The following is a 26,650-nucleotide window of genomic DNA, read 5'->3' as shown; positions in this document are numbered from 1 at the left end:
AGAAAAAGATGACCTCTCTTATTATTCATGATGTTATTGTGCCTAAGACTGCTGCCGCCATCCTGTTGGCAGGAGAATAATAAAATGAGCTCCGATGTATCCATCACCCACCCAGCTTCTATAATTATCAGCTTACCAGTAACCCTCTCATCTCTGCTCCATCCACACCCACGCTGGCCCCCACCTTGGATTATTTTGAAGCAAATTCTAGTTAATCATGTTATTTCATATATAGATTTTAGCCTGGATCTTTAAAAGATTAGGACTCTTTCTTTTTTAATTTTTTTTTCAACGTTTTTTATTTATTTTTGGGACAGAGAGAGACAGAGCATGAACGGGGGAGGGTCAGAGAGAGAGGGAGACACAGAATCGGAAACAGGCTCCAGGCTCCGAGCCTTCAGCCCAGAGCCTGACGCGGGGCTCGAACTCACGGACCGCAAGATCGTGACCTGGCTGAAGTCGGACGCTTAACCGACTGCGCCACCCAGGCGCCCCAGATTAGGACTCTTTCAACAACATAATCCAACTTTATCATCACACCTCAAAAACCCCTGAAATAATTCCTTTTCATTGCATATCCATGACTATTGAGTTCTTACTTGGCTTACAGTATATGGAAGAATATAAATTCTTGTGTCTAATCGAGACCAAGATCTGCCGGGAGAGATAATTACTCTTTAGCAATTCAGTAATCATCTGTGCCTGGATCATAAGTGTCAGTACGATTTGAAAGGTTAACTGAGCCCAAATCCCTACTGTGAAATGCATAGTCAGACAAGCTTGGTTTGGAGTATTGCCAGTTAATAACTCTATGACTGTGGGTAAGCAACTAAACTCTCTACATTTCCGTTTCTAAAACTATTTAAAAATAGTAGAGTGGAGAGGATCCAGGGACCTGGATTTGGGGAATGAGAGGCATAGAGAACAGGGATTTCTCCTGAACCCCAGCAAGTGTATTCAGCTCCCCAGAAAGCACAACCCCCTTTCCACCGCCTACCCTGTAACTCTTTCCCACTCATTCAGTGCCTAAATAGAGGAGTCAGGCACTGTTATATGTTTCCAATCAGCCCACAATTGCAGGGTAGGAGCTCCATATTGGTGATAAATATACTTTATGAGTGTTTTTTGAGGATATTTTCTTAAAGGCTGTTCCAATAAATAATTTACTGAGGCAATGAAATGGAGGAAGCGACTCTGATTACTTCTTGGAATACCTAAAGCTTGAAGTTTAAGGAAGCTAGGCAGCCCACAGCTATTTAAAAACTTTCTGGAAGGGATCATTCTTCCAAGTTAAATTTTTTAAAAAGATTACAGCTCAGCAGCTGGTCTCTTGGGTGGTGCCCTTTCCCCACCCGTCTCTGTGGATGCCACTCTGAAATCACCATCATCATCACCACCACCACCACATGCTTTTGGACTGCTTGGTGCATAGCCCGTAGCCCCTTTTGTTTTTTTCTAAGGTATACTTGACATAACATTACATTAGTTTCAAGGATACTATGTAATGATTTTATATTTGTATATATTGCAAAATGATCACCACATTTAGTTGACAACCGTCATCATACATAGTTATAACATTTTTTTTTCTTGTGATGAAAACTTTCAAGATCCACTCTCCTGGTTATTTGCAAATATGCAGTACAGTATAAACTACAGTCACCATGCTATGTATTACATCCCCACGACATTCGTTTTATAACCAGAAATTATAAACCTGGAAGAGGTCACCCTTTATCCATTTCTCTGACCCCCCCACTCCCCCACTTCAGGCAACTACCAATCTGTTCTCTATATCCATGAGCCTATTTTGTTGTTGTTTTTTGTTTTGTTTTTTAGATTCCACCTATAAGTGACATCATATTTATCTTTTTCTGTTTGACTTATTTCACATAGTTCTTCTGAACTTCCATTTTACATCTTTAAAATTGGGAGACCGTAGCATTAGGATTGGGGGGTAGAGATTTGAAGGTATTTGTTAGTATTGTTGCTGGGAATGAGTCAATCTGTGGGTTGATTGGCTCATTTATTAAACCAACCACTAGTTAGCGAGTGCCAATTAAACGCTAGGTATTGTGTAAGGTTCTGACGTTATTGTGGTGAATAATACAGTAATCTCCGGCCTTCTGGAGCTTAGAATATGGAAGAGAAAACAGACTCCAAATGAAGGAAAAGCAAATAAATATAGAAACACCAATCAGAAGTGTCCTGAAGATAATGGTGAGGAAGGCTGATAGAGAATCTGAGCGACTGTCTTAGATCTCGTAAGTCAGAGGAGACTCCTCTGATGCAGTGACATTAAGCTGAGACCTGAAGGGTGAGTCTCCCAAGCCCCATCCCCTGGAGATTCCCAAGAAACTATTAATGGACCTTCACATCAAGATAAAGGATGCCCAGTTAAATTTTACTTTCAGAGAAGCAACAAAAACTTTTTAGTATGTTGCTAAATATTGCATGGAACATATTCATACTAAAAAATTTCATTGTTTAGCTGAAATGCAAATTTAACTGAGTGTCTTATATTTGTATGCACTAAAGTTGGCAACCTTATCCAAGATCTTCCCCAGACACCCTCTCCTGACTTACTTCCCATTTTTTCCCTCCGTACATCCTATGCTTTGTCTATAAGAAATGTTTCAACTTCTATGTCTTTGCTCATGCTGCCTCCTCTGCCTGGGTCACCAGTCTCCCATCATATCTTCTTGGTTAACTCCTCTCATCCTTTAAGCCCCAATCTAATTGGCACCTTCTCTGGGAAACCCATTGCAGGGTGCTCACCAAATCTGGTTCTCATAGGGTTTTGCCTTATGACTCTATGTTTTAAGGCCGGGTCTCCAAAAACACACAGACAAGATGGGATGTCTGCAAAAGAAAGGGTATAGGAATGATCTCATTTTTCCTGCCTCTCTGCCCCTCCAATTCCCATTTAACTCCACATAATATTAACACCAAACATTGATGGAGTACTTTTCTGTGCCAGGCACCTGCTAAGTGCTCTTTGCATGCAGCATCTTATGTAAATTCCCCATAATCTTACAAGGTAAATTCGACTGAATCTCCACTTTGCAGGCAAGGGGATCAGGCACGTAGAGGTGAAGTCAGCTGGCTGACGATGTTTCCACAGCTGTGAAATGAGGATCATAATGTTATATTCCTCATTAGGTTTTCTCCAATTAGCATGTGGGTTCCAAGAGGGCAGGAACTTTTTTTCGTACAGACTTCTATATCCTCAGAGCCTGGAATTGTGTCGGGCATTGAGTAGGCACTCAGCAAATACTTGATGAATGAACAAATGAGTCACCTTACAGAGGAAGAGAGCACGATTTAGAGAGAGAAAGTAACTCACAGGCAGAGCACACAGGTAGATGTGGTGGAACTTTGAGGAGAACCACAATCAGTGGTGTGTTGGTGAATGTGTAACAACCAGCTCTCTGAAACATCAGTAACCCTGTAGCATTTGTTTGTAGCATTTGTTGATTTCCATGGTGTAAATACTCCCACTGTGACCAATCTCAAGCAACCAACCTGATGTCAATCAACTTGAAAATTTCCTGACAATTTAACTATAGGCTCTTGTTGTCCTGTTTATATGAGCTGACTCCAGCACACCAAATACTGGGACATAATTCCAAAGGGTACACTGTTCCAAAGGGTACATTCCACCATTACTCACCTTCCCTCCTTGAATAAGGCCAAGTCCATACAGCTAAGTGGAGGGAGGCGGCGAGAGACACCTAAATAATTCAGTTCAAAGCAGGTTGCATAGGTGATTCTTAAAAAACAAAAACACACACACAAAAACCCAATCACAAAACTTTCCTGCTTAAAGCTTTTCAATTGATTCCTAATGCTCTTAGCGTAAAACTCAGTCTCCTTACCATGGCCCACGAAACCTCCTTCTGTGTCAGGCACTGTATGAGGCTTTTTGCACAAGGGTATAATGGTGAACATGACAGACACAATTCCTGCTCTCATGGAGTCTGTGTCCAGCAAATAAGGCTGCCAATAAATAAGCAATCAACCATTAAGTAGAAAATTACAGATGGGGATATATGTGCCATGCAGGAGGTGCTAGAAAACAGAATAATGAGGAATGAGAAGGGACTGCCTCCTTGGACTGGACGTGAGTTGAGGAAGGCTACTCTAAGAAAGTGCCCTTTGAGACCTGAAGGATGAGGAAGAGTTGGATGAGGTATGGGGCTGGTGGCCAGGCAGAAGAGGAGACGATTTGGAGCTTTGAAAAGTTACATTAAAATAACTTCTGTATAATTGGAGACAAGCGGAGATGGGATGGGGAGGATGGTTAAGAATATTGCTGTGGTCTGAATGTTTGTATCCCACCCAAATCCGTAAATTGAAATCCTAACCTTCGAGGTGATGGTATTAGGAAGTGAGGATTTCAGGAGGTGATTAGATCACAAGGGTGGAGCCTTCATGCACGAGATTGGTGCTTTTATAAAAGAGGCGGGAGAAAGCTTCCTCACCCCTTTCCTCCATGTGAGGACATAATGAGAAAGCACCGTCTATGAACCACATTGTAGCCTCACCAGACAACGAATCTGTTGGTTTATTGATCTTGGATTTCCCAGCCCCAGAACTGTGAAGAAATAAATTTCTGTTGTTTGTAAGCCCCCCAGTGTATGCTATTTTTCTCACAGCAGCCTGAATGGACTAAGACAAATACCACGGATGTGAAGATCAGGGGCTAAATGGCTAAGAAGACTAAGAGGGAAGTTTAACACCCTTTGAAGATAGAGCCTTATTTAAATCCCAGGAGCTCAGATGCACTCTTTGAAGAGTCTCTTTCAATCGTGGCCATCTTCCTCCCACAGAAAACCTTTCTACATCTCACAGGTAGAAACAAGATCATCCAGTTCCCAGAAAACCTTGCATAGATGAAGAAGAAGCCCGGAGAGGGAGATGTGATCACCAACAGTTTCTTTGTCAGTAATAGTTGGAGGCATTGGACAATACACTTTGAGCCAGCACTGTCCTAAAAAATACAAAGGGAGCCGAAAAAAGAGCCACATAGGTAATTTACATTTTCTACTAACCACGGTTAAGACGTGAAAAGAAACGGGTAAATTAATTTTATATTTTATTTGACCCAATATATTCAAAATATAATTTCAACATGTAATCAATATGTCTTAGAAATCCAGTGTGTATTTTATTTACATTTATGGCACATTTCAATTCCGACTAGTGTATTTCAAGCCCTCGGTAGCCACATGTGGTTAGCGGGTATAGAACTGGATAGTGCAGTTCTATGCCTCAGTTTCCTTATCTGTGAAACGGGGATAAAATTGGCTAGGTCACTGGAAGGAGAGCACCTGTGAAACACTCAGCACTCCGCCCTGCACATAGGCGGCGCCCAATAAATCTTGGCTCCTTTCCGTCTTTTCCCTCGCCGCCCCGCCCCCTTCAAGTCTCCGCCTCCTTTCCCCGCCCCCTCCAGGCTCCGGGCGGAAGCAGTACCGTCGCAAATGCAGCGCGCTTTACGGTGGCGTTGCCTTTTCCCGCAGTGTGGCCAGGTTGCGTGTCACAAGAACTTTCAGCTCATTGGCTCTGCGGCCCGCTCTCGGCGCTTTACGGCGGCGTGGCTGGAGCCCCTGCGGAGGGGGCCGCGTTTTGGGCGTGAGTGGAGGGAACCCGAGTAGCAGGTGTTGGCGGGGCCTGAAACCATGGACGTGGGCGAACTTCTGAGCTACCAGGTATGTGGGACGAGGAGGGCCGGCGGGCCGTCCCCTCACCCGGGAAGCGGTCGCGTGGTCGGGGAACCAGAGCCCCTTTATCTCACCTCCTCACCTCCTCTCACCTCTGTCCCCGGCCCGAGTCCCCTCACTTCTCATGCCACCGGCTACTCTTTTCACTTTACTCCCCCGAGACTTTCCTGGGCGCTTTCAGTTCATTCCTTCTTAGAGCCCAGGCCCCTCCCTCTCAACTCCAGTCTGGGCCTCTTCTCACCCTCCCCTGCTCCGGGGCCTGGCTCCCTTCAACTCTTCTGAAGGCCCCGGACCATCTTCACAACCATCTTCCTTCAACTCTCTCTTGTCCCCCGTCTTTGAGTTGTTGGTGGTGGTGGGAGGGCGCTGGTCTTTCCTGCATTTGAGCCCCGGCTTCTCCACTGACTGGCCCTGTGGGTTCTGGACAAGTCGTTTTGCCCTCTTGGAGCGTTAGTTTTTGTATATATGAAACGGAGACAGTAATAACTTCCTAGTAGGGTTGTTTGAGGACTATATTAACTATTGGGTGTGAAAGCTGGTTTTAAAGTGTAAAAGCTGTGTTAACTGCTGTTGTTGGGAGATGTTTGGAATTCTAGCATGGGATGGGACTCTAGGGATCTTGTTTTCCCTGCTCAGGCGACTTAGTGGGAGACGGTGGCCCAGAGGGCAGAAAGGACTTACCCAGAGTCACTCAACACGTAAGAGCTGGTATTAGAGCTAAGGTCTCCTGGCTCCCGGTTCAAAGGTTTCCCCCTCTTTGACTTTCTAAAGAGGTCCCGTATAGTTGTTCATATGGCTATTAAACACTTGAAACGGAGCTAGTATGAATTGAAAAGTACTCTAGGTGTAAAGTCACACTGAATTTTGAAGATTCATGTGAGAAATAACATTTTTAAACCGATTCTATGATCTTATTGATCAAATCAATTACCTTGATTATTGATTATGTTGATTAATCATATGCGTAATCGGTGACATAAAATTATATTTAAGATAAATTTTACCTGTTTCTGTTGATTTTTTTTTTTTTAATTTTTTTTTCAACGTTTTTTATTTATTTTTGGGACAGAGAGAGACAGAGCATGAACGGGGGAGGGGCAGAGAGAGAGGGAGACACAGAATCGGAAACAGGCTCCAGGCTCCGAGCCATCAGCCCAGAGCCTGACGCGGGGCTCGAACTCAGCCCAGAGCCTGACGCGGGGCTCGAACTCACGGACCGCGAGATCGTGACCTGGCTGAAGTCGGACGCTCAACCGACTGCGCCACCCAGGCGCCCCTCTGTTGATTTTTTTAATGTAGCTACTAGCCTTTTAAAATTAAAATTTACATATATAACTGGTCTTTATTCCCATTGGACAGCTCTGTAGTAGAGAACAGGTGATTAAGAGCCATGAGTCTGGAGCCGCATGTCTCTTGGAGTCTGTTTTGCTACTAACTGGCTGCTGTAACCTTGAACAAAATACTTAATCTCTCTATGCCTTGTTTTCCTTATTTGTAAATGGGGGCAAAGATGGTACCTACCACATAAGCCTGTTGCAAAGTGCTTAGGCCAATGCTTGTCAAAGTGTGAAGGTTCAGGAAACGTTAGCAATCATATTCACGCCACTCCCTCAGCCAGTATACAAAGAATGGACCTTCAAGACTGTAGACATCGTAGAAAAGAGCTCATAAGCAATGGGAGATAAATAGCCAAGAGATTTCTCTCTTTAAGACAGTTATTGAACCAGAAAGAAGAAAGGAAGTGGGAGGGTTGTCTGTTTGAGAGTTGTAGAATGGCTAGTCCATTGACTCAGAATATTAAAGCTAGAAGAGGTTCATTCATTTGCTCAAAAAACATGTATTGAATGCCTACTGTATAATGCACCAAATCCTCTGACGATAAGGCATTAAAGGAAACAGACGAGGTTCTTGCTTTTGTGGAGCCTGTAGTCTGGTAGGGAAGTAGCAAGATAATGGGTCAATAAACATTCAGATTGTGATAGGTGCTTTGAAGGGTAAGTAGGGTATGTGGTAGAACTGTGCTGTTTGGTGTGGTCACCTGTCACGGGGCACCTGTGACTACTGAACACTTGAAATGTGTTGGAATTGAGATCTGTATGTGTAAAGTTGGAATTGAGATCTGCTGTATATGTAAAGTACACATTGGATTTCCAAGACTTAGTATGAAAAAATTAATATATATTAATACTTTTTATATTGATTCCATATTGAGATATAATACTTTAGATATATAGGCTTAAAGAAAATATATTATTAAAATTAATGTTACTTTTTGAAAACTTTTTAAATGTGACTACTAGAAAATTTAAAGTTATATATGTGGCTCATTTGTGGCTTTCAGTATATTTTTATTAGACAGTGCTGCTAAAGAATATAGCCCCTGGCAGTAGGAGACAGGACCTGTTACCTTTGGTAATATGGTCTGGGAAGGACCGTGAGGAATGGATGTTAAAAGGACTGAAGGTTGAGAAGGAGCCAATCATGGAAAAGGGCAGAATGATCAAGGCAGAAGGAAGGGCAGGTATGGGGACTATAAGGTAGAAGCTGGTGTAGCCTGTTAGAAGACCAGGAAGAGGACCGATGTAGCTGGAACGCGGGTGAACAGGAGAATGGCAGGTGATGGATAAGAGATGTAGGCAGACGACAGACTATGTAGGCCTTCCTATAGGCCATGACAAGGAGTTGGAATTTTATTTGGAGACATGTTATAAATAACCTAATGCACCCCACTTGTTTACATATAGAAAGCGAACCCCATTCTGGTAAAGCACTTCCCTGAGGTTGTGGGCTAAGGGGGTGGCAGAGTTGAAACCAGAATCCTGATCTTATTTTCAACCCTGTTCATTCCCCACGTGCACTATTCATGCGTGCCGTTTCCTTTCTGTAAGATTGATGTGCACTCCTCCTGTTCCTAAAAGATGGTACAGTCTGGAATCTAGTCCATAATCAATCAAATGCACCCATCCTCTTGTGGCAATGCGTGAGGATCATTTGAATTAATGGATGCAAAAGCTCTTCAAAAACAGTAACATTTTATAGATATGCAAGATGCATTACTTACCTGTGTGATCTCTCAAAGTCTTTATAACAACCCTACGAAGAAGGTACTGTTTTTAACCTTGGTTGTACAGACGAGGGAACTGAGGCGCAAAAAAGCACCTACCTCATAGCTGAAGCTCTTAATGACTGTGCTGGACTGCTGCCTACTCTGTGCTTGATGCTGAACTAAAGTGCTTCCCGATGAGTTCTTACAGTTAATTCTCGACATGCCTTTTGAGGGGGGTGGTATGCCTATTTTATAGAAAAGAAAACTCAAGCGAGGGAGGTCAGTTACCTGCTCAAAGACAGTCGGTAAGAAGCAAAGCCAGAACTAGAACCAAATGAATACCCAAATCTAGTTTTCCATTTTGTCTTCAGAGTTTTAAAAACTTTAAAAATTGAAGTATGGTATACATATAGAAGAATGTAGTATAGAAAAATTTAAATGCCGTGGATTATAGTTACGATTTACAAAGTGGACTCAATGTGACCACTGAAGTTCGTTTCTCCGGGACATGTTGTTTGATTTGAACGTCCCCACCCCTAGAGTTTGATTCAGTGCCTCCTGTGGGACCTTAGAATTTGCATTTCTTTTTTTTTTTTTTAATTTTTTTTAATGTTGATCTATTTTTGAGAGAGAGAACATGAGCGGAGAGAAAGAGGAAGATGCAGAATCCGAAGTAGGCTGTAGACTCTGAGCTGTCAACGCAGAGCCTGACGTGGGGCTTGAACCCATAAATCATGAGATCGTGACCTGAGCCTAAGTCAGACACCCAACTGACTGAACCACCCAGGCACCCCAGAATTTGCATTTCTAACAAGATCCCAGGTGATGCTGAAGCAGAGGGTCCAGGGATTACGTTTTGAAACCGGTCCCTGGTCTAGAATGATCTACATTCCTTTTAAAAATTTTCTCAGCTGAGATTCTCCTCCCTTCTCATAGCCGTTAGTTTGCAGTTTTTTGAGCTTAAGTTATACTTATTCCCTGCCATCCAAGATATGGAGAGCAAATCACTTAATCTTTCTGGGCCTCAGTTTCCTCATATGCCTAATGAAGGGATTAAGTAAGTCTCTCTGAGCTCCCTTCTAACTTTAAATTCTGTGATACTAATTATTTAGGCCAAGAGCTCTAGAGATTTCAAGGGATAAAAAAAGCTTGATGTAGGAGAATGAATCGGGGCTGAAAATCTGAGAGATTTGAGTTTTAATCCTCCCTTTATCATTACTTATCTGGGTGACTCAGGACAAGTCACTTCCCCTCTCTGTATATCATTTTTTTTTAACCACCTGTAAAATGAAGGACTTGAGCCATAAGAATTCTGGTTGTTTCTTTTCCTGGAATTAAGAGATTAAGGTAAGCAAGGAAGATACGTAATGTCAAGAAAAATGTTTATTAAAAGTATTTTCATATTTTTTGGGTGCTTCCTGAATTTCATTTTTGGGGCAGCTTGGTGGGAAGATTCCAATTTTCTGCTGTGATTGGTTCTGCTAGTAATAGAGTTAGGCAGTGAGTGCCTCAGTATATGCCTTATATCCTTGACATATGTTAACTATTCATTTAAGAAGACAGGAGAATTATACAGTGTGGACAGGAGGTGGTGGAAAAAGTCTTAAAGAGGAAGCCAGTTATGTCCCCAATATGGAAATGTACTTTTTTGATGCCTTCAGGCTTAGACGTCTCATCAACAAGTGTGCCCAGCAGTTCCTTGGCTGAGAAGTGTCTGCTGCATAGGCGTGTATATGAACTTCAGGGCATTCTCATTAATACTAATTCCACAGATGTCTGGGAAAAGTTCTTACCTTCCAAGTTTTGCAATAAAGAATTCACATTTAGTGCAGCTGGGCTCAGTGGGAATGACTTGCTTTGTGACATGAGAAGTGTGCTCTGTGAGGCAGATTGGGGTCAGGGACCCTTGCTTTTAGCAATACTGCAGACGCCCACTCCTCTTGTTAGCTATCAGTGATATCGTAGCATCTCCTTGGATTGCAGGAGCTTACAAGAATGTATAAGCTTGCTCCTTTCCCCTTTGAAGTGAAAACATTTTAATGACAGTAAACTGACAGGAATAGTATTAAAAAGAAAGTGTTTGAGAGAAGGAAAAGTACCCTAATCTAACAAATATTTTTATATTCCCACAGTTCTTATATGCTGGATAGCTATAATCATTGTGTATATACTGTTTTGTATTCTATCTTTTTTTTTTAATGTTTATTTATTTTTGAGAGGGAGAGAAAGAGAGAAGACAGAGCTCTAGAAAGGGCTCTGGAAGGGCCAGAGAGAGAGGGAGACACAGAATCTGAAGCAGGCTCCGAGCTGTCAGCACAGAGCCCGATGCGGGGCTGGAACTCACGAACCGCGAGATCATGACCTGAGCCGAAGTCGGATGCTTAACCTACTGAGCCACCCAGGCGCCCCATGTATTCTATCTTTTTAACACTGCCAGAAATGTTTTCTGTGTTTCTGCATAGTCTTCGTGTTATTTTTAATGTTTTCGTACCTTTTGCTAAAGCGATAGACTATTTTCCCTTAAGTTGTTCCTCTGTAATTAGAAGAATTATCTGTAATTATTTTATAATTATTTGGTTTCCAGGTTTTCGTTCTTGGAGATACTCTTGCAGTGAACTTCTTTATTTGTGTGGCATTTTCCCCCTCCCACCTACCGTTAGAAATTACCATATGCCATCTCCTGTGCTAAGTATTGCATGTACAAAACTTATTAAGACATGGTCCTGGACTTTAAAGAATTCATAACCTAAGGAATGAGACAGATATTTCAACAACAAACAGTGTGAATAAAGGATTATGGGAGCATCATGGAAGGAATGATTGGATAATGCCCGGAGAAGGGGTGTATTCATGGGATGAATTTGACATGGTCACTGAAGAAAAGGGAGATGTTGGAATCTCAGCCGCGGTGAATGAATAGGAGTTCTGTGGGCAATGAAGGAGGCTGAGGAGAGTCATTCTTGACTAGGATTAGTGAGAGCAGAAGCATGGGAGTGAGATGTTCTGAGCATTGAGTCAGTGGAGGGGAGTGGCAGATGATGGTGTCCCTCGACTGCAAATACATTAAGAAACCCATAGTGCTCCTATGGAATTAGTCCTTTGTCAGTTTACGGTGCTAACAGCGTGCGTGTTCCGGTCCTACCACAATCTTGATACTGCTAGTTGTCACAATTTGATTTTTTCTCATTAATCTAGTAAGTATGTAAAGTGTTAGTTCAGATTTGCTGTAATAGGCATTTTTTTTCCCCTGTGTTTATCATTTGTGTTTCTTATCATCTGCCTCTTTCTCCACAAGGTAGTGTTGTAGTTTGTAATTGAGTTTTCCTGTTGTCATTTTTGTTGATGGTGTGGATGTAAGAAGCATTTTGGAAGCCTGAACACCTGTGCTCCTTCTGTGGCGCCCCATTTTACCTACAGCCCTGAGAATATTATCCTAATCGTGATGTTGTTTTACAGTATCGTGAAATAGGCTTTTCTTGCATGACAGTTTAGACTAGGGCTTTCACAGTTGCTTTTTGTTCGTAGCGGGACTATAAACAACAGATAAAGAGCTATTTTCATTGATATTCCCATTTCAGAGTGTTTTCTGTTTCATCTCCTGAGTGGTATTTTTCTTAAGTTCGTCTCCTCTCTTTGCAGCTTCCTCATCCTCTTTCTTCCTGGTGCATTCTCTTCATACTCACAAAACACCTACTTATGTGCCTCCTTGCACATTAGGCCGTTAACTTAGACCAGCACCTAGCAGGCTGTCTCACCTATAACTGATGCTTAAAGAATGGTTGTTTAATGATTGGGTGAGTGAACCAGGACGTACCTTCAGATATGCTCTGGTTGTTTCCCTCTTATCTCGTTTGCTTGCTGACTCGTATGTCTTTGCTTTCGTGTTAGACCTCAAGAATATTTGACTCAAATATGTTACTTCAGCTTCTGAATTGCCCTCTTGCGTATCATCTCTTGCTACTCTTGCCGCAAAACCTACATTTTAAAAAGTTTTATTTTTATTTATTTTTAATTTTTGAAGTTTATTTACTTGTTTTGAGGGAGACAGAGACAGCGTGCAAGCAGGAGAGGGGCAGAGGGAGAGGGAAAGGGAAAGAGAGAGAATCTCAAGCAGGCTCCACCCTGCCCGTGCAGAGCCCAGTGTGGGGCTCAAACTCACAAAACTGTGAGATTATGACCTGAGCTGAAACCAAGAGTCAGATGCTCTACCAACTGAGCCACCCAGGTGCCCCTAAAAGTTTTATTTTGAAGTAATGTTGAATTTACAGGAAATTACAAAAATAGTAAAGAGAGTTTGAGTTTCCATTTACTCCTCACCCAGCGTCTCCTAAAGTTAACATCTTCTGTAAGCATAGTACAATGATCAAAATCAGGAAATTGACATTCATATGCCAGTAACTGAATTACAGACTTAATTCAGATGTCATTAGTTTTTTCCACTAATGCCCTTTTCCTGTTCCAGGATCCTATCCAGGATCCCGCATTGCATTTAATTGTCATTTTTGTTGTCTTGTATGATCTTGACATTTGTGAAGAGTACTGGTCAGTTGTTTTCTAGAATGTCCAAAACCTACATTCTTGAAGGTTGACAATACCCTCTGCCAAAGATTTTCTTGAGCCTCATTACTCTTGATTTTTCATTGGAATTTGATTCTATAATCCTTTTCCTCATCCTAGATGAACTTATCCATTCTTCAATCTTTCATCACCTAGGTGTAGACAACTGTTAGCTCACTAGCCCTAGTCTAGTTTCATGTGTCTTTTGAGCATTCTGACCAGATGTTCTGGTATCACATGATTTTCTGTATCTCTACTCTTGCCCCACCACCTACCCCTGATTTTGCATTTTAGTCAGGGGTGTCTCTGTTCAGCAGATTTTAAAGAAGCTTTGGAGATACTTCTCAAAGATGAAAGACGAGGTTCTTTTCCCCATGAATCATAAGATCTTGTGAACAAAGAGGTCTAGCTCCTTTCTCAGGAGTCAGGAGGGTGTTGAGCTCTGAAAATGTTTAAGCCACACATAGCTCTTGCTCACATAGCTTGCAGTCTAAGGGGCGGGGGGCATCCCACGGATTTGAAAACAGATGATCCAGTCCACAGCGTCGTTGGCGTTATAGAAGAATGAACAAAATTGGATGGCACGGGCAGGAGCATCTCTGCTGTCGGGAAAGCTTTGCAGAGAAAGTGTTGCTTCTTCAGTCTTCTCTCTATTCCTTCCTTTCTATTTCAGCTGCCACCATTGTTGTTTAGACCATTGGGACTTTGTCAAATAAGTAGTTTTCAGTTGGTCTTACTTTTTTGTTTTTGTGGATCTTGTAGCGGCATGGTGAATGTGGGTTTATTTTCTTTATAGGCCAACAGAACTGTTTTCTCTGGTCATAGACTTCAGTCCTACCTATTTCAGCTTCCTTGGAGGTGGGTGTTATTGAGATGCCTGATTTTGGCAGTGGACTTGAAGAAGACAGCCATAACTTTCTGCAGTCTCTCACTAGGTGTCGTTTAAATTGGGGGATTGCAGGACACTGGCAAGCTCAGTCAGCGGGGCATGCGACTGTCGATCTCAGGGTTGTGAGTTTGAGCCCCGTGTTGGGTGAGAGCTTACTTAAATAAGTCCATAAATTGGGGGATTGATAAATTCAATTTATAAAGCTTACCCCAATGGAGAAGTTTACAAATGTAAAAATGACTACATTGGAGAATGTAGATGGCTCAGAGAAGCTTGTCAGCTCTATTGGAGAAAATAATTGAAAGCGTGTGCTCACTAGGTGTTAGTGTGGTGAATGAATGAACACTCACTTGGGGGTCATACTGCCCGTGTTTGAATCCCACCTCTGCTGTTTGCCGGCTGTGTGACCTTGGGTCAGTTATTAACCTCTTCAAGCCTCAGGTCTCCATCTTTAAAATGGAGATTTCATAATAGTGTATCTCTGCCCGCTAGTAGAAAAACAAAACAGAACAAAACTCCATTTTACATCCTTCTTAAAATACAGGATTAAATAAGAGTGGGTAGTGCTAAGTAGTATAGTGCCTGATCCTTAAGTGCCCAGTAAATGTTAGCTTTTGATTTTTAATTATTGATATAATTACAAACAACACACATGCTGTAGCAAAAGAAAAAATGTTTTTTTGAATTCTGCAGAGCTGCCTCAGTATTCCCAAGGTCATTGGTCCCTTGGAGATTAAGGTTTAGAGTGCTATAAAAGGAAATGAGAACAGTTTGTCACCCACACATGCCACAGTATAGAACTGTTCTCAATAGATTAAAGCACAACCCTACTCTGCCACAGTTAGCAGTCATTGATATCAAGAATTATGTCATCAACACAGTAATTCTTTTCCCCAGGTCTCTCTAATATTGCTGAGATATCTCACTGTTCCCCTTTTCTAGTGCCAGAAATCTCATTTACAAATTACTCCTTTCTTTTTCTTTCTTTCTTTCTCTCTCCACCCCCGCAAGGTTCCTGAAGGAAGTGGTTGTTTTGGTCTGAGTCTTATATAGCTATAGAGAAATTGGAGTTAGGAGAAGGTATAGCTGAGATTCTCTTACTTTCTCCGGAGTCAGCCATTTGGTTTTAGTATTTCAGCTGAATGATTCAAAGCCGTTTTCTTTTCTGCAGTGTTCTAGGAGTGACTGATCTGAAAGTATGTTGGCCTAAACTTTAAAACCCCATCTCCATGGTGGGTTGGTAAATAGAAACTAGATTATCTTCATCCTGAGTTTAGTGAAAGATCTAGTGAGACTACCACAGTGCATTTTCATCTCTTAACTCGTTTTAGATTATCAGTTGCCTGTGAGCAGATTATCTACTTGGGCTCCTTAGCCTTCCTGTCAGCTCCCCAGCAATGTCCAAAGCCATTGACTGAACTGAGAAGGATTTGAAATCAAGCAGAGTGTTATGATGCTTCTCTCTGAATGTGTCTGACTATATTCCAGAGGCACATATGCTCGGTTATTGAACAGTTTGGCATTATTTATGTGCTTGTTTTGTTTAACACATAAACTTGAGGATTGATTACATTTTTTATTTGACCCACCTCTCTCCAGTTAAAAGCATCGGAGTTAAAATTATTTTTGGGATTTTTAATAAGCGTAAACATTAACAGTACATCAGTCTTCTAGTGTATCTATCATGTTGGAATGCTATTTTCTTTGCAGCTTTGGATAAAAATAAAAGAATTGTAGCTAGAGTTTGTCCTGTTATCTTTTACTGGCCTCTTCAAACATTAATACTTCCATGGGAACAGCTAATAGCGTCTCATATTAATGATAAGGGAAATCTGAGCATTTCAAGACTATGTAATTATTGACAGAGAAGCTGAAACATGGAATGGGAACTCTGGCCAGGAGTAGCTGTTGGGCAGAGGAAGGTAGAAATGCCAGAAAATCAACAGAATGCTAACACTTAGCAAGAAAGGAGGATAAGAAACAACATCACCGTTGATGAATTGGGGGTTGTCATGGGAAGAAACCCACGTTGAGGTTTCTTTTTATTTTATTTATTTTCTTATTTTTGAGAGAGAGAGAGAGAGTGAGATCGAGTGCAGAAGGGCGAGGGAGAGGAAGAGAGAGAATCTTAAACGGGCTCCATGCCCAGTGGGGCTTGATCTCACAGCCCATGAGATCATGACCTTGGCCAAAGAAAAGAATTGGACACTTATCCGACTGAGCCACCAGGTGCCCTTCATATCACCGTTTTAAAAAAGGAACCTCAGCCTGGGTGGCTCAGTCGGTTAAGCATCTGGCTCTTGATTTTGGCTCTGGTCATGATCTCACAGGTTGTGAGATGAAGCCCCTCATGGGGCTCTGCGCTGACAGCATGGAGCCTGCTTGAGCTTCTCTCTCTCCCTCTCTCTCTCTCTCTCTCTCTCTCTCTCTCTGTCTCAGTAAATAAACATTTAAAAAAATTTAAAAGGTGGTATGAGTTATATTGAGTTGCACTAACTCCTCTTTTGTCTGGTATCTTTGGAAAATGTGGTGTTCCTCATAAATAGATTTTCCAGATAGCAGAAACTTCTAAGTGGAGCGGGAGTGCTAGAATAAGAACTTTCTCTTTTTCCAGGTGGGGCAGGCATGGCATAGGGAGGGAAAGCAACTTGCCTCAGGATAAAAGGGAGTTCAGAACGGTGCTTTTTCTGTATTTAAAACTTGAATTTTCGTTTTGTGTGGAGTTCTTTCTAAAACATAAACATTCTTGCCATTCTCAATCGGTCAGACTGTTGTTTTCTTAGGGTCATGATTATGAACACATGTTAATTGTGCCCAGATTTCTCTTACGGTCTTTTGAGGTGTGGGAAGTTTTTAACTCCTGTATTAAAACACTTCGGAGTGTTACAGAGAGATTTTGAGTTCTTGTGCCTATTGTTTATAGTTTTTCTTCTCTTTGGTGTCAGCTCTCACTCCTTAGTGGTGTTGTTTGATAGGATAAAATAGGATAAAATCTAACCTCTGAGGCCCTTTTTGCTTTCTTTTCATGGTGTCCTGAAAAGTTGAGGTGGTTTGATGAATGAAGCGTTAGTATTCTTGGTCATCTTTGGATGAACTGTAAAATTTTAGGACTCTTAGTTACTGAAGTCTGTAACTAATACTAATCATATCAGTGTCACTTGTCTTCATTTTTCATCCAGCATTTCTTCTAGATCTCTTTGCTTACCATCTTGAAGGCTATCTCTCTTTATCTCTCTGGCTTTATCTCTCATTTCTTCTGTTCCCCTTCCCCGCCCCTCCCGGGTGTGTACATCTGCTCTCTGGCTCCCAACTGCTGCTTCATCCAGAAGGACTCTGGCTGGTTGGGACTCGGGCTGCCTCATATGCTATACTCTGCCTTTGCTGGACCTTTAAGACCCAGCCTTTGGCCTCAGCCCATTGGTAATCACTGTTGCTAGCTCATCTGATCCTCCTCGGAAAGGACAACTTGGGGAAGACTACCTGAGAGGCTTGCAGATTTTCAAGTTCTGCAACTTTGAGAGTCTGCAAGTTCATCTTAGTCTTGTCTTTGCCATTGTCTCCTGATCACTCAGCAGGAGTTGATGAAGAACAAACCAGTGTTTCTAGGGCATTGTGACACATGCTGACAGTCAGGCTGTGAGCCAGTGTAGATTTTTGAGGCTTAGTAAATTTCATTTAGATTAGTGATCCATATTGAACCTTTCTTTTCTTTTTTTTTCTTTGAACCTTTCTTTAATTATTCAACAGATACTTATTAACTGCCTACTAAATGGAAGTTGCTATGCTAGATGTTGGGAATAGAGATGCACAAGACGTTTGCAGTCCCTTGGCTTTATGGAACTTATATCCAGGGAGGCAAGGCCGACAATAAACGAGAAAAACAAATGCAAATGAATAAGAACACTCACAAAAGCAAACAAATACTACACACACAAAACCAAGATAATTTCAGATATGGATATGAAGAGGGGAAATGGGCTGATAGAGTGATGGGGGAGCATCAGAAGGTTCTAGAAGGCCTCTCTGAGGAGATAACATTTGAATTGAGAACTGATTGATGAGAACGATTTGGCTACATAGAGCTGTTGGAATAGCAACATAGGCCCAGGGAAAACCAGTATGAAAGCCCTAAGGTGGGAACAAGCTTGTCATGCTTGAGGAAGGTGGCTAGAGCATGGTGAAGGAGAAAGAGACACGGAGATAAGGATAGACAGAGTCAGCTGTGGGGAGGTGGGGGAACTCTAAAATGTGTAGATTTTATTGTCAGTACAATGGGAAGCCATTAGGGGTTTTAAGCTGCGGTGTGGCACAATTTGGTTTACGTTTGAAAAGATCACTGTGTCCCCCGAATGTAAACTACATTGGAGGGGAGCAGTCTGGCCAGCTTAGATGTGCCAAGTGGGCAGAACTCACCTTTGTGCTGCAGAGGGCCATAGCTGAAGCTGTGCTCTTCCTAGGATAATTGCTTTCCCACCTAGGTGTTTTTCAGAATCTCCCAGTTCTAAACATTTAATCTATGTTGTGGCTTAATCAAGAAGCAACGCTTTCCTCGTGCCAGGCTTGGCACAGAAAATGTGGGCATGGTGTCTTTTGTTGAGCACCCTGGCCTGGAGAGAATGAAGAAAGGAGCCCCCGTGGACCTGAGGACAATGCAGCTGACCTTCAGCACCTGGTAACTTGTAGGAAGCTTTGGAATCCATAAACTTCATGTGCTTCTGCAAAACAGTTGCAGATGGTCTGGACTGATGGTTAAATATCAGTGCTGTTTTGCCCAGATCTACTGTGGCTGTCCTCTCCACGTCTGGTTTTACATTACAGCGGGTAATTAAAGGGGCACAGCTCTTTCTGGTTGGCTTAAGGGGAAATTTCAGTTTCTGCCAGTTGTGTAAGTGACTGCAGTGAGCAGTGGCTATGAATGGCTGCTTTTTGTTTTCAGAATTAAAAAACAAAAACAAAAACAAGCCCCCCAAAACCAACCAAACTTAAAAAGAACTCTTTCTAATGAAAGGGAATAATTGCCTTTGCTTTCTCTGCTGATTCTCCAGTGGGAGTTCTGCCGTCAGATTTGGTTGGCAGGGACTTTTTCTCCTGAGTTAGCACAGAGATCTGAATGGGCAGAGATAACACAAATTAGCAATGGTACAAGCATATCTGCAGAGGAACAGATTTCCTTCTGACCAAAGGTGCCGTTGGTCGGCACCACCCTAATTCGCACTGCATCTCTTACCACCGATGACAGGACTTTTCAGCAAATAAAAAGAATTGCTTAAGCACCACCTGAGCTGGGCAGTTTTTATAAGACTTTTGAGTTTCAAAGGCCCTCAGGCTGCTCAATCTGCCAATGTGAAGTCACTGAATATTATCTCCTTGGCTTCTTAGTGGGGACCCTGATACCTCATTTAGCATAATGAACTTGGGAAGACAAATTGTGATCTCTCTCTGTCTCTCTTCCTCTCTCCCCCCCTCCCCCCTTTTGGCCAACATTTCTTCTTTTATCCACACGGAACCTACAAGGACACAGAAGGCTCCGTGGGAGAAGAAATGGTATCTGCCTTCTGGCTGACATGCCTTGTGCCAGTGGTTGCGTGCGGGTTCCATAATGAAGATTGCAAATCACTTTCCATCTTCTTGGAGCCTGTCCCATAATTAGAAGATTAAACATTTTGTTTAAATTAGTAATTTTCCCCTACCTCCTGTGTGTGCTTAAAATCATCATTAGAGCAAGATGGAGTCTGGTTGTCTGATACTGGGCCCCACATGCTAGTTTGTGATCGTCAGCAAGAGGTTGAGGAAGTCTTACTTCAATTAGAAAAGCAGTGTTGACCATGGTTCACCTTGTGTGAGGCGGAGGCACTTCTGACCATGTGAACTTCTCGATTGCCGAGGCCAGTGAGTAGAGCTTTTCTCAGGAGCGTGACACCGAGCCTAACAGGGTACTATCGGGAGGAGGGCGCAGCTGGGCTTGAAGTGTTGCCTCTGCGTTAATGGCAGATTTGCCGTCACTTGAAAGATTGTGTTTATGGGGGAAAAGGGTTCCTTACAGGGATGGTATGGTCCCGATTTGAAGTAAATGAAAAGCGACTCATAAAGGAGCTTTTAGAAATTGTCATACTTCTAGTGAAATATAAGAATATTTGTTTTCTCCTCCCTGTGCCACCACACCAAAAGAAAAAGACCAAAGGGCAAGGAACTGCCGGCCCACTAAGAGCTCGGCATCGTGCTATTTGATTTCTGTGTGTCATTCCATTTCATCCTAAAAGCAACCCTGGGGAATCAGTATTCTTATTCCCATTTTATTGATGAAGAAAGGAAGTTCACAGAAGTTTAGTAACTTGCCCAAAGACACGAGGAAGTAGATGGCAGAATCTTTTTCCTAACAGAGGGCTCTGGGGGATGAAGGTAGCTGAAAACCAAGAAATCCCGAGAAAACAGAATGTAGCAGAATGCTACCATCCATCCCCCAATCTCGTACCTGCCTTGAGTCTATCGTGTGTATCATTGTTACCCAACAGAGCACCATACACTGGTTATCAAACCCAGGAGAGCGGAACACTGTAGGGGTTACCAATCCAGGGGAAGACTCCAGACACTTCTGCCCATTGCATCTTGGTTTTGGAGTTGCCAGTGAAAGCAGCACACAGTTAACTACTGGATGGAATGATGCTTTACTCACACAGAGAAGAGACAAAGCAAGATCAGCCCCTGGAATGTATGTCTGTCCCTCGTGGCTAGTGGGGCCCTCCCCCTTCCTCTGAAGCTGGTGCAGGGCAGTTGGCCTGCCTGCAGCCCTCTCCTGCAACAGGAGGACCCCGACCCGAAAGCTAGTGGTGTGCCTGAGGGGCACTGACGTACATGCTTAAGCAGAGCGTGGGAACACTCGTGGAGCATGAAACAGAGAATGGTATTGCCACACAAGGTGATAAGCCTGGCACGAGCTGTATGGGCTCCTTATCTCTCGGTAAGGAAGTGTTCCAGGCCTGAGGCCATTCTTACACAGCTGAGTGGGGCTGGAAATACTGCGTGCAGGAGACTGCCTTTCCCAGCAATTCTGTATTGACGTTACTTGGTTATATGTCTTTCTTCGCATTGGACTTTGAGCTCCTTCGAGGGCAGTGACCAGATCAGGGCATGCTGTGTAGTAGATGCTCAATAAATGTCTCTCGACTTTGAATAAAGGAAAGAATGAGAGATGAATGAACGAATGAAGTAGTGAATCAATGATTGGTGGCCGAATTTGGTTCTCTTCTAGGTGTCTTTTTATGTTGAGACTTAGCACCTCCACAGTTGCCTGCTCTTTCTTGTCTCTTCTTTCTCGGTGGAGAGTGGATTAAGCTTTGTGGATGACAGTGGCCCTATCATTGCCTTAAAAACAATAGATGATCTTCATAAAAGCCCGATTCTTGGGGCGCCTGGGTGGCTCAGTCAGTTAAGTGTCTGGCTATTGATATCGGCTTAGGTCATGACTTTACGGTTTGTGCGTTTGAGCCCCACATCAAGCTCTGCACTGACAACACAGCTTGCTTGGGATTTTGTCCCTCTCCTCTCTCTCTGCCACTTCCCTACCCTCTCAAAACAAATAAATAAATAAACTTTAAAAAAAGCCCGATTCTTACAGTGTAGCCTGAGAGTTGACTGGCTTTTTTTTTTTTTTTTTTTTTTTTAAGACTGGAGTTGCCTCTAACTCCAAAGCAAGAAATGGATTGATCTCTTTATTTGCCAAAGATTTGCTGCTGGTCTACTGTGGGCCATAATTGCTGTTTTCTCTTTACCCAACCTTCTAGGCAAAAAGAGATAATACAACAAGATCGGTTTTTATTTCATGTTGATTGTACCTGGTATACCCATTTTCATTTTTTTTTTTTCTTATTTATTAACTACTTTTTCTGGGTTAGGCACGTCCTCAATATGAGGGCTTTTTCTAGGGATGAGACTGTGATATGCTCAGGGTCACAGTGTAATAACAGACTTTGATGTCTACTAGTAAAGTCCATTTTCTTCTTACTGTACTATTCTCCCCCCTTTTTAAAAAAAAATTATCTAATGCTTTATTATTTATTTTTGAGGGAGAGAGAGACAGTGTGAGCCAGGGAGGGGCAGAGAGAGAGAGGGAGACACAGAATCCAAAGCAGGCTCCAGGCTCTGAGCTGTCAGCACAGAGCCGGACACGGGGCTTGAACTCAGGGACTGCGAGATCATGACCTGAGCCAAAGTCGGACGCTTAACCGACTGAGCCACCCCGGTGCCCCTGTAGAGGAATTCTTTATGGTTTCTTTAAACCCTAAGATTCTCTGACCTCAGTGCCTCCCAAGAAGCGATTTGTGAGATTTATATCTGACTTTGCCTATTCAGGCCCGTCCCGGCTTACTGACACGGCTTTGTTTAAAGGAGGTGGCCGAATTCCCTCATGTGCAGGGTTTTTCGGCCAGTGTTTCTCTGTGTTTTTTGGTATGTTCGCCAGGATTCTCAAGTTTCTAAGTAATTGCAGCCTGAGACGAGTTGGATTGATGTCAGGCTGCTTTAACACAGGTGTTATAAACAAGATTAAGAGGTTGTCGAGGAGGTATCGGTGGAGCTCGGGGACTGGCTTTCTGGAGTCGTTCTAAATTGACAGCTAATGGCTAGCCTTGATGGCTCTCTCTGAGCTGGTCGGAACTGACTAGAGATTCACCCACAGAGGAAACTTGCTTATGAAAATTCACTTTCCTTTCCTTTCTCAGAGAGTAAAGCTCCTGTAACATGTAATAATGTCTTTGCACTATGCAAAAAACAGTGGCCTTTGCACTGTTTTAAGGTACCTTTTTCTAAGGCAGCCAATTCTTAGGGTTTTTTATTTTTGATACCATAAGCCTACCAAGCTTCAAAGAAAACTTTAAAAAGGGGAGAGATGGTTCACATTATTTTATTCTTTTATTTATGTTTCTGTATAAGACAGTTAATTAATTATCTTAATCTTTGGTAGAGTCCCTTCCTGCCCAGCAAAATAAGCGTTTCGCCTTATCTGCTCTGTCTACTAGATGCTACTGCTAGGAAATTGAGTGTCCTAAAATGTTCTCGAAGTGAACAGTTTTTAGCTTAAGATCACTTTAAAGCCATTTTATAGCCTCCCTGAGAGAGAGTCGTGGAGCTGGGGATAGAGCCTGTAGGAGGAATTTGTAGGGGGCAAGAGGCATTTATCCAGGCTCCCACAGAATTCCTTTCGATCATATTCCATGTGGCCACGTGGTCAGTGTTCTGTTTTCTGGGTGGAGACACTATTTCTGACTCTGAGAATAACTCATTCACCGTACTTGTCTTTATGGGGAACAGAGGTGTTTTGCTAACTTTAGTGGTTTCTAAAGCCTGTAGAAATAGTAAAACCTTTGAGTTGAGGAAAATAAAGTGCATCTTAGACAAGAGTAGACATGAAACCATCTCTTTTCATTGTTTTTGATGGGCTCGTCAACAGGCATGTATTGAGGCCATAACACCAGATACTTCATTCAAGCTGAAAGGGGTAAATCGGCCCTAGAAAGAAAGTATATTCTATAATGATGCTATGTTTTCAGACTTTAAAGTATTACCCATAATGTTGAAACATATTCTCTTTAACAGGATACTCAGGGTAGAGTTTCATGTGAGTTGTGTCTTCCTTGAAATAAATGTGTCAGCTGTTCTGTAACAGACTTATGTGGATAAGTTTTAACCTTTAAAGAAAAGTGATGATAGTTAATGTCCTAGGCTTCTAAGATCAAAACCATGTCAGAACCGGTAAGGAATTAATGAGCAACTGTGAAAGACCTAGGTTACGTAAATGAGTAAAATTATTCATTTCTCCCTTATGATCTGGTTCTCACTAATTCAGTCCCGGGTTATTCATCTCCCTTCCCCGTCCCATTTTCTCAAAACATCTTCACTTTCCTCTTTTCCTTCCTATCTGTCTTCCTGTGGTATACATCCTTTCTCCCGAACCACTCTTTCTGTTTGGAAGAGGAATGAAGTTTGGAGTCTTGGCAATGACCTCAGAGGCAGCTTAGAGAAAAAGTAATTAAAGATTTCCTTGCCCCACTTTAGTCTTAATGAAATTGTCCATTGCTAGAGGCAATATTCCACTGGCTGGAATCGTCTCTGTCAGCATAATTACACATAACAGGTGTGCCATATTACTTGCAAAACCACTCTGTGGGTCTGCTGGCTGCCGAATGAATACTCCGCCTCTCCCCAACCTCTGCGACAAGCACTTCCAAAGTAGCTAACCTTTGTGCCACCCCAAATAATAAAGTGAATTTATTGTATCTGAGCTTTGGTTTAAAACTATAAATAATTTAAAACAGCATTGCCATATTAATTTGTTATTTAGGACTGGGCGGGTTATCCAAATGGTCTGGGGGAGGAAGTTCTTCCTGAAATCTCCATATAGACAGATGGCACTAAGCTTTTACAAATGGGCAAGGAGCTACAGAAGAGAGCTTTCCTGGTGAAAGGCATGGGCAGAAAAGTCGCAGAAGGGATTTTAATGTGAGTTGAAAGATGACGACGGCAGGGACAGACGATACAAATTATACATTTAAGATGATAGTTGCTGAGGTTGTGACTAAGGAAAGGGGTCTGGAGGTTGTGTGTACAGCTCCTGCAAAAGTGAGAGATTTCAGATCCTCCTCTGTCCTTGGCTCCAGGCTCAACTCCTATCACGTCCTTGAGTCTTAGTTTATTCATCTGTAAATTAGGAGGTTGTACTGATATTCTTTGAATCTGAATTTTACTATTACCCATTATATCACCTGGTGCCACGGTTAGAGAATTTACTAAGGGATACATAAAATATAACCCAGAATGGCATAAAATGATCAAATATATAGGTGTGTATGAATTCTGGTTGGCTGCAGTCACTGTAACGATCCAAGGAACTCTGAGAATATGTATACGTTATATACATTTGGTAATAGTAAGTTATGATTCGTGGGTAGTTCATTGGTTTAGCTGTCCTTTCCCCCTCATCTCCTGCTGATTTAGTAACGTGGGTTAAGTGCCTACTCTGGTGTTGGGCACTGTTGGGTGCTGAGAGGTGTTTGCACTGAGAGGCAAGGGTCAGATCCCAGCATTCCTGCTCTTGAGGACCTAGCATATGCATTGTAGAGGAGATGGAGATTTATTAATGCACGGTTGTGTGCTGATAGAGGTATGATTTGATATACTGCTGAGGAAGCCCAGAGGTCTTACTGGAGTTTTTGGAAGACTCTTAGAGAAGGTGACCTTTGAGCTGGAGCTTAAGGCTGAGTAGGATTTCTCTAGTCAGAATGAAGGAGGAAAGGAACGTGATCTGCTATTCATGATGTAGCTGTATGTATTTACCCCTTTCTAGGGCATGGTTTGAATAGCCTGAGGTGACTCCGGGGTCCCTCCCTGAATCTTCTCTGATTCCCATATTAGTTTTTCCTATAGCAGGGTTTCCAGAGCATGTACTATTCTGCTCAGGCATTGTCTAGATTTAATGCCTCTTTTTATTTATTTATTTATTTATTTATTTATTTATTTTATTTTATTTTATTTTATAGTGCAGTGGTTTATTTTTTATTTTTTATTTTTTATTTTTTTTAATATATGAAATTTACTGTCAAATTGGTTTCCATACAACACCCAGTGCTCATCCCAAAAGGTGCCCTCCTCAATACCCATCACCCACCCTGCCCTCCCTCCCACCCCCATTAATGCCTCTTTTTAAAGTGCGGTGGCTAATTCAGTGCTGTGGGACTGTAGCCACATGGGATGTTATGCTTCTAATTAGGTGACCTTAATATGCATTAACTTAAAAAAATTTAAAGTTGGTCATCTTGTTGATTCACTGAATCCTGAGATTTACTGAAGTCATCAGCTCTTTTCTGAATGAATTGCTTTTAAGTCACATTTCCCCTGGGAGGGAGTTTACATATTTGCCATTTTGAATTTAAGCAAAGGACTCCGTGGTGCTTATACTCTTTTGGTTCAAACAGTTATGGTTCTACCTATCTGTACTGCCAATTGCCCACATTTCTCTATCTGCCCGCTTGAGTAACTTTGCGAAGGATCTTGTTGAGATAAAAATACCCAGTATGTGTTGTAAACCCTTAACCTTAGTAAACTCTGAGAACTGTAACCAGTTGGGTGTGACTTGTTCTGAATGATTCCCTGCTAGCTTCTAGGGGTCCCCGTTTTTTTCCTGTAAGCATATGCATAACCATACCATTTTGCCAAATTTACTTAAGATTTTTTTTTTAAGAAATAAAATTTTATAAATACAATTGAAGTCTCCTGTATGTTTACCCTTCTCTATGTAATTCCATTTCATTGTGGCCTCTCCCTAATCCAATTTCTTTATTACCCTTTTTAGAAGCAGTTACTATCCTCAATTTGGTGATTACTATTCCCACACATTTTTAAAATTATTACTACTTACGTGTACAACCAGTAATTGCTGAA

General features: G+C 42.1%; 1 protein-coding gene across 1 annotated transcript in view; it reads left to right on the top strand.

The window, feature by feature from the left end:
• The first annotated feature begins 5,560 nt into the window (after positions 1-5,560).
• CTNNBL1 (catenin beta like 1) overlaps positions 5,561-26,650 on the top strand; it is a 161,746-nt gene continuing 140,656 nt past the window's right edge. Inside the window, exon 1 of the mRNA XM_015535519.2 lies at positions 5,561-5,714. Coding sequence (XP_015391005.2) covers positions 5,685-5,714 — 30 coding nt within the window. The 5' untranslated portion in view covers positions 5,561-5,684. The remainder of the gene's footprint in view (positions 5,715-26,650) is intronic.

Source organism: Panthera tigris, chromosome A3, assembly GCF_018350195.1.
Source record: "Panthera tigris isolate Pti1 chromosome A3, P.tigris_Pti1_mat1.1, whole genome shotgun sequence".
Taxonomy (NCBI): domain Eukaryota; kingdom Metazoa; phylum Chordata; class Mammalia; order Carnivora; family Felidae; genus Panthera; species Panthera tigris.
This window is presented reverse-complemented; position numbering and strand designations above follow the sequence as displayed.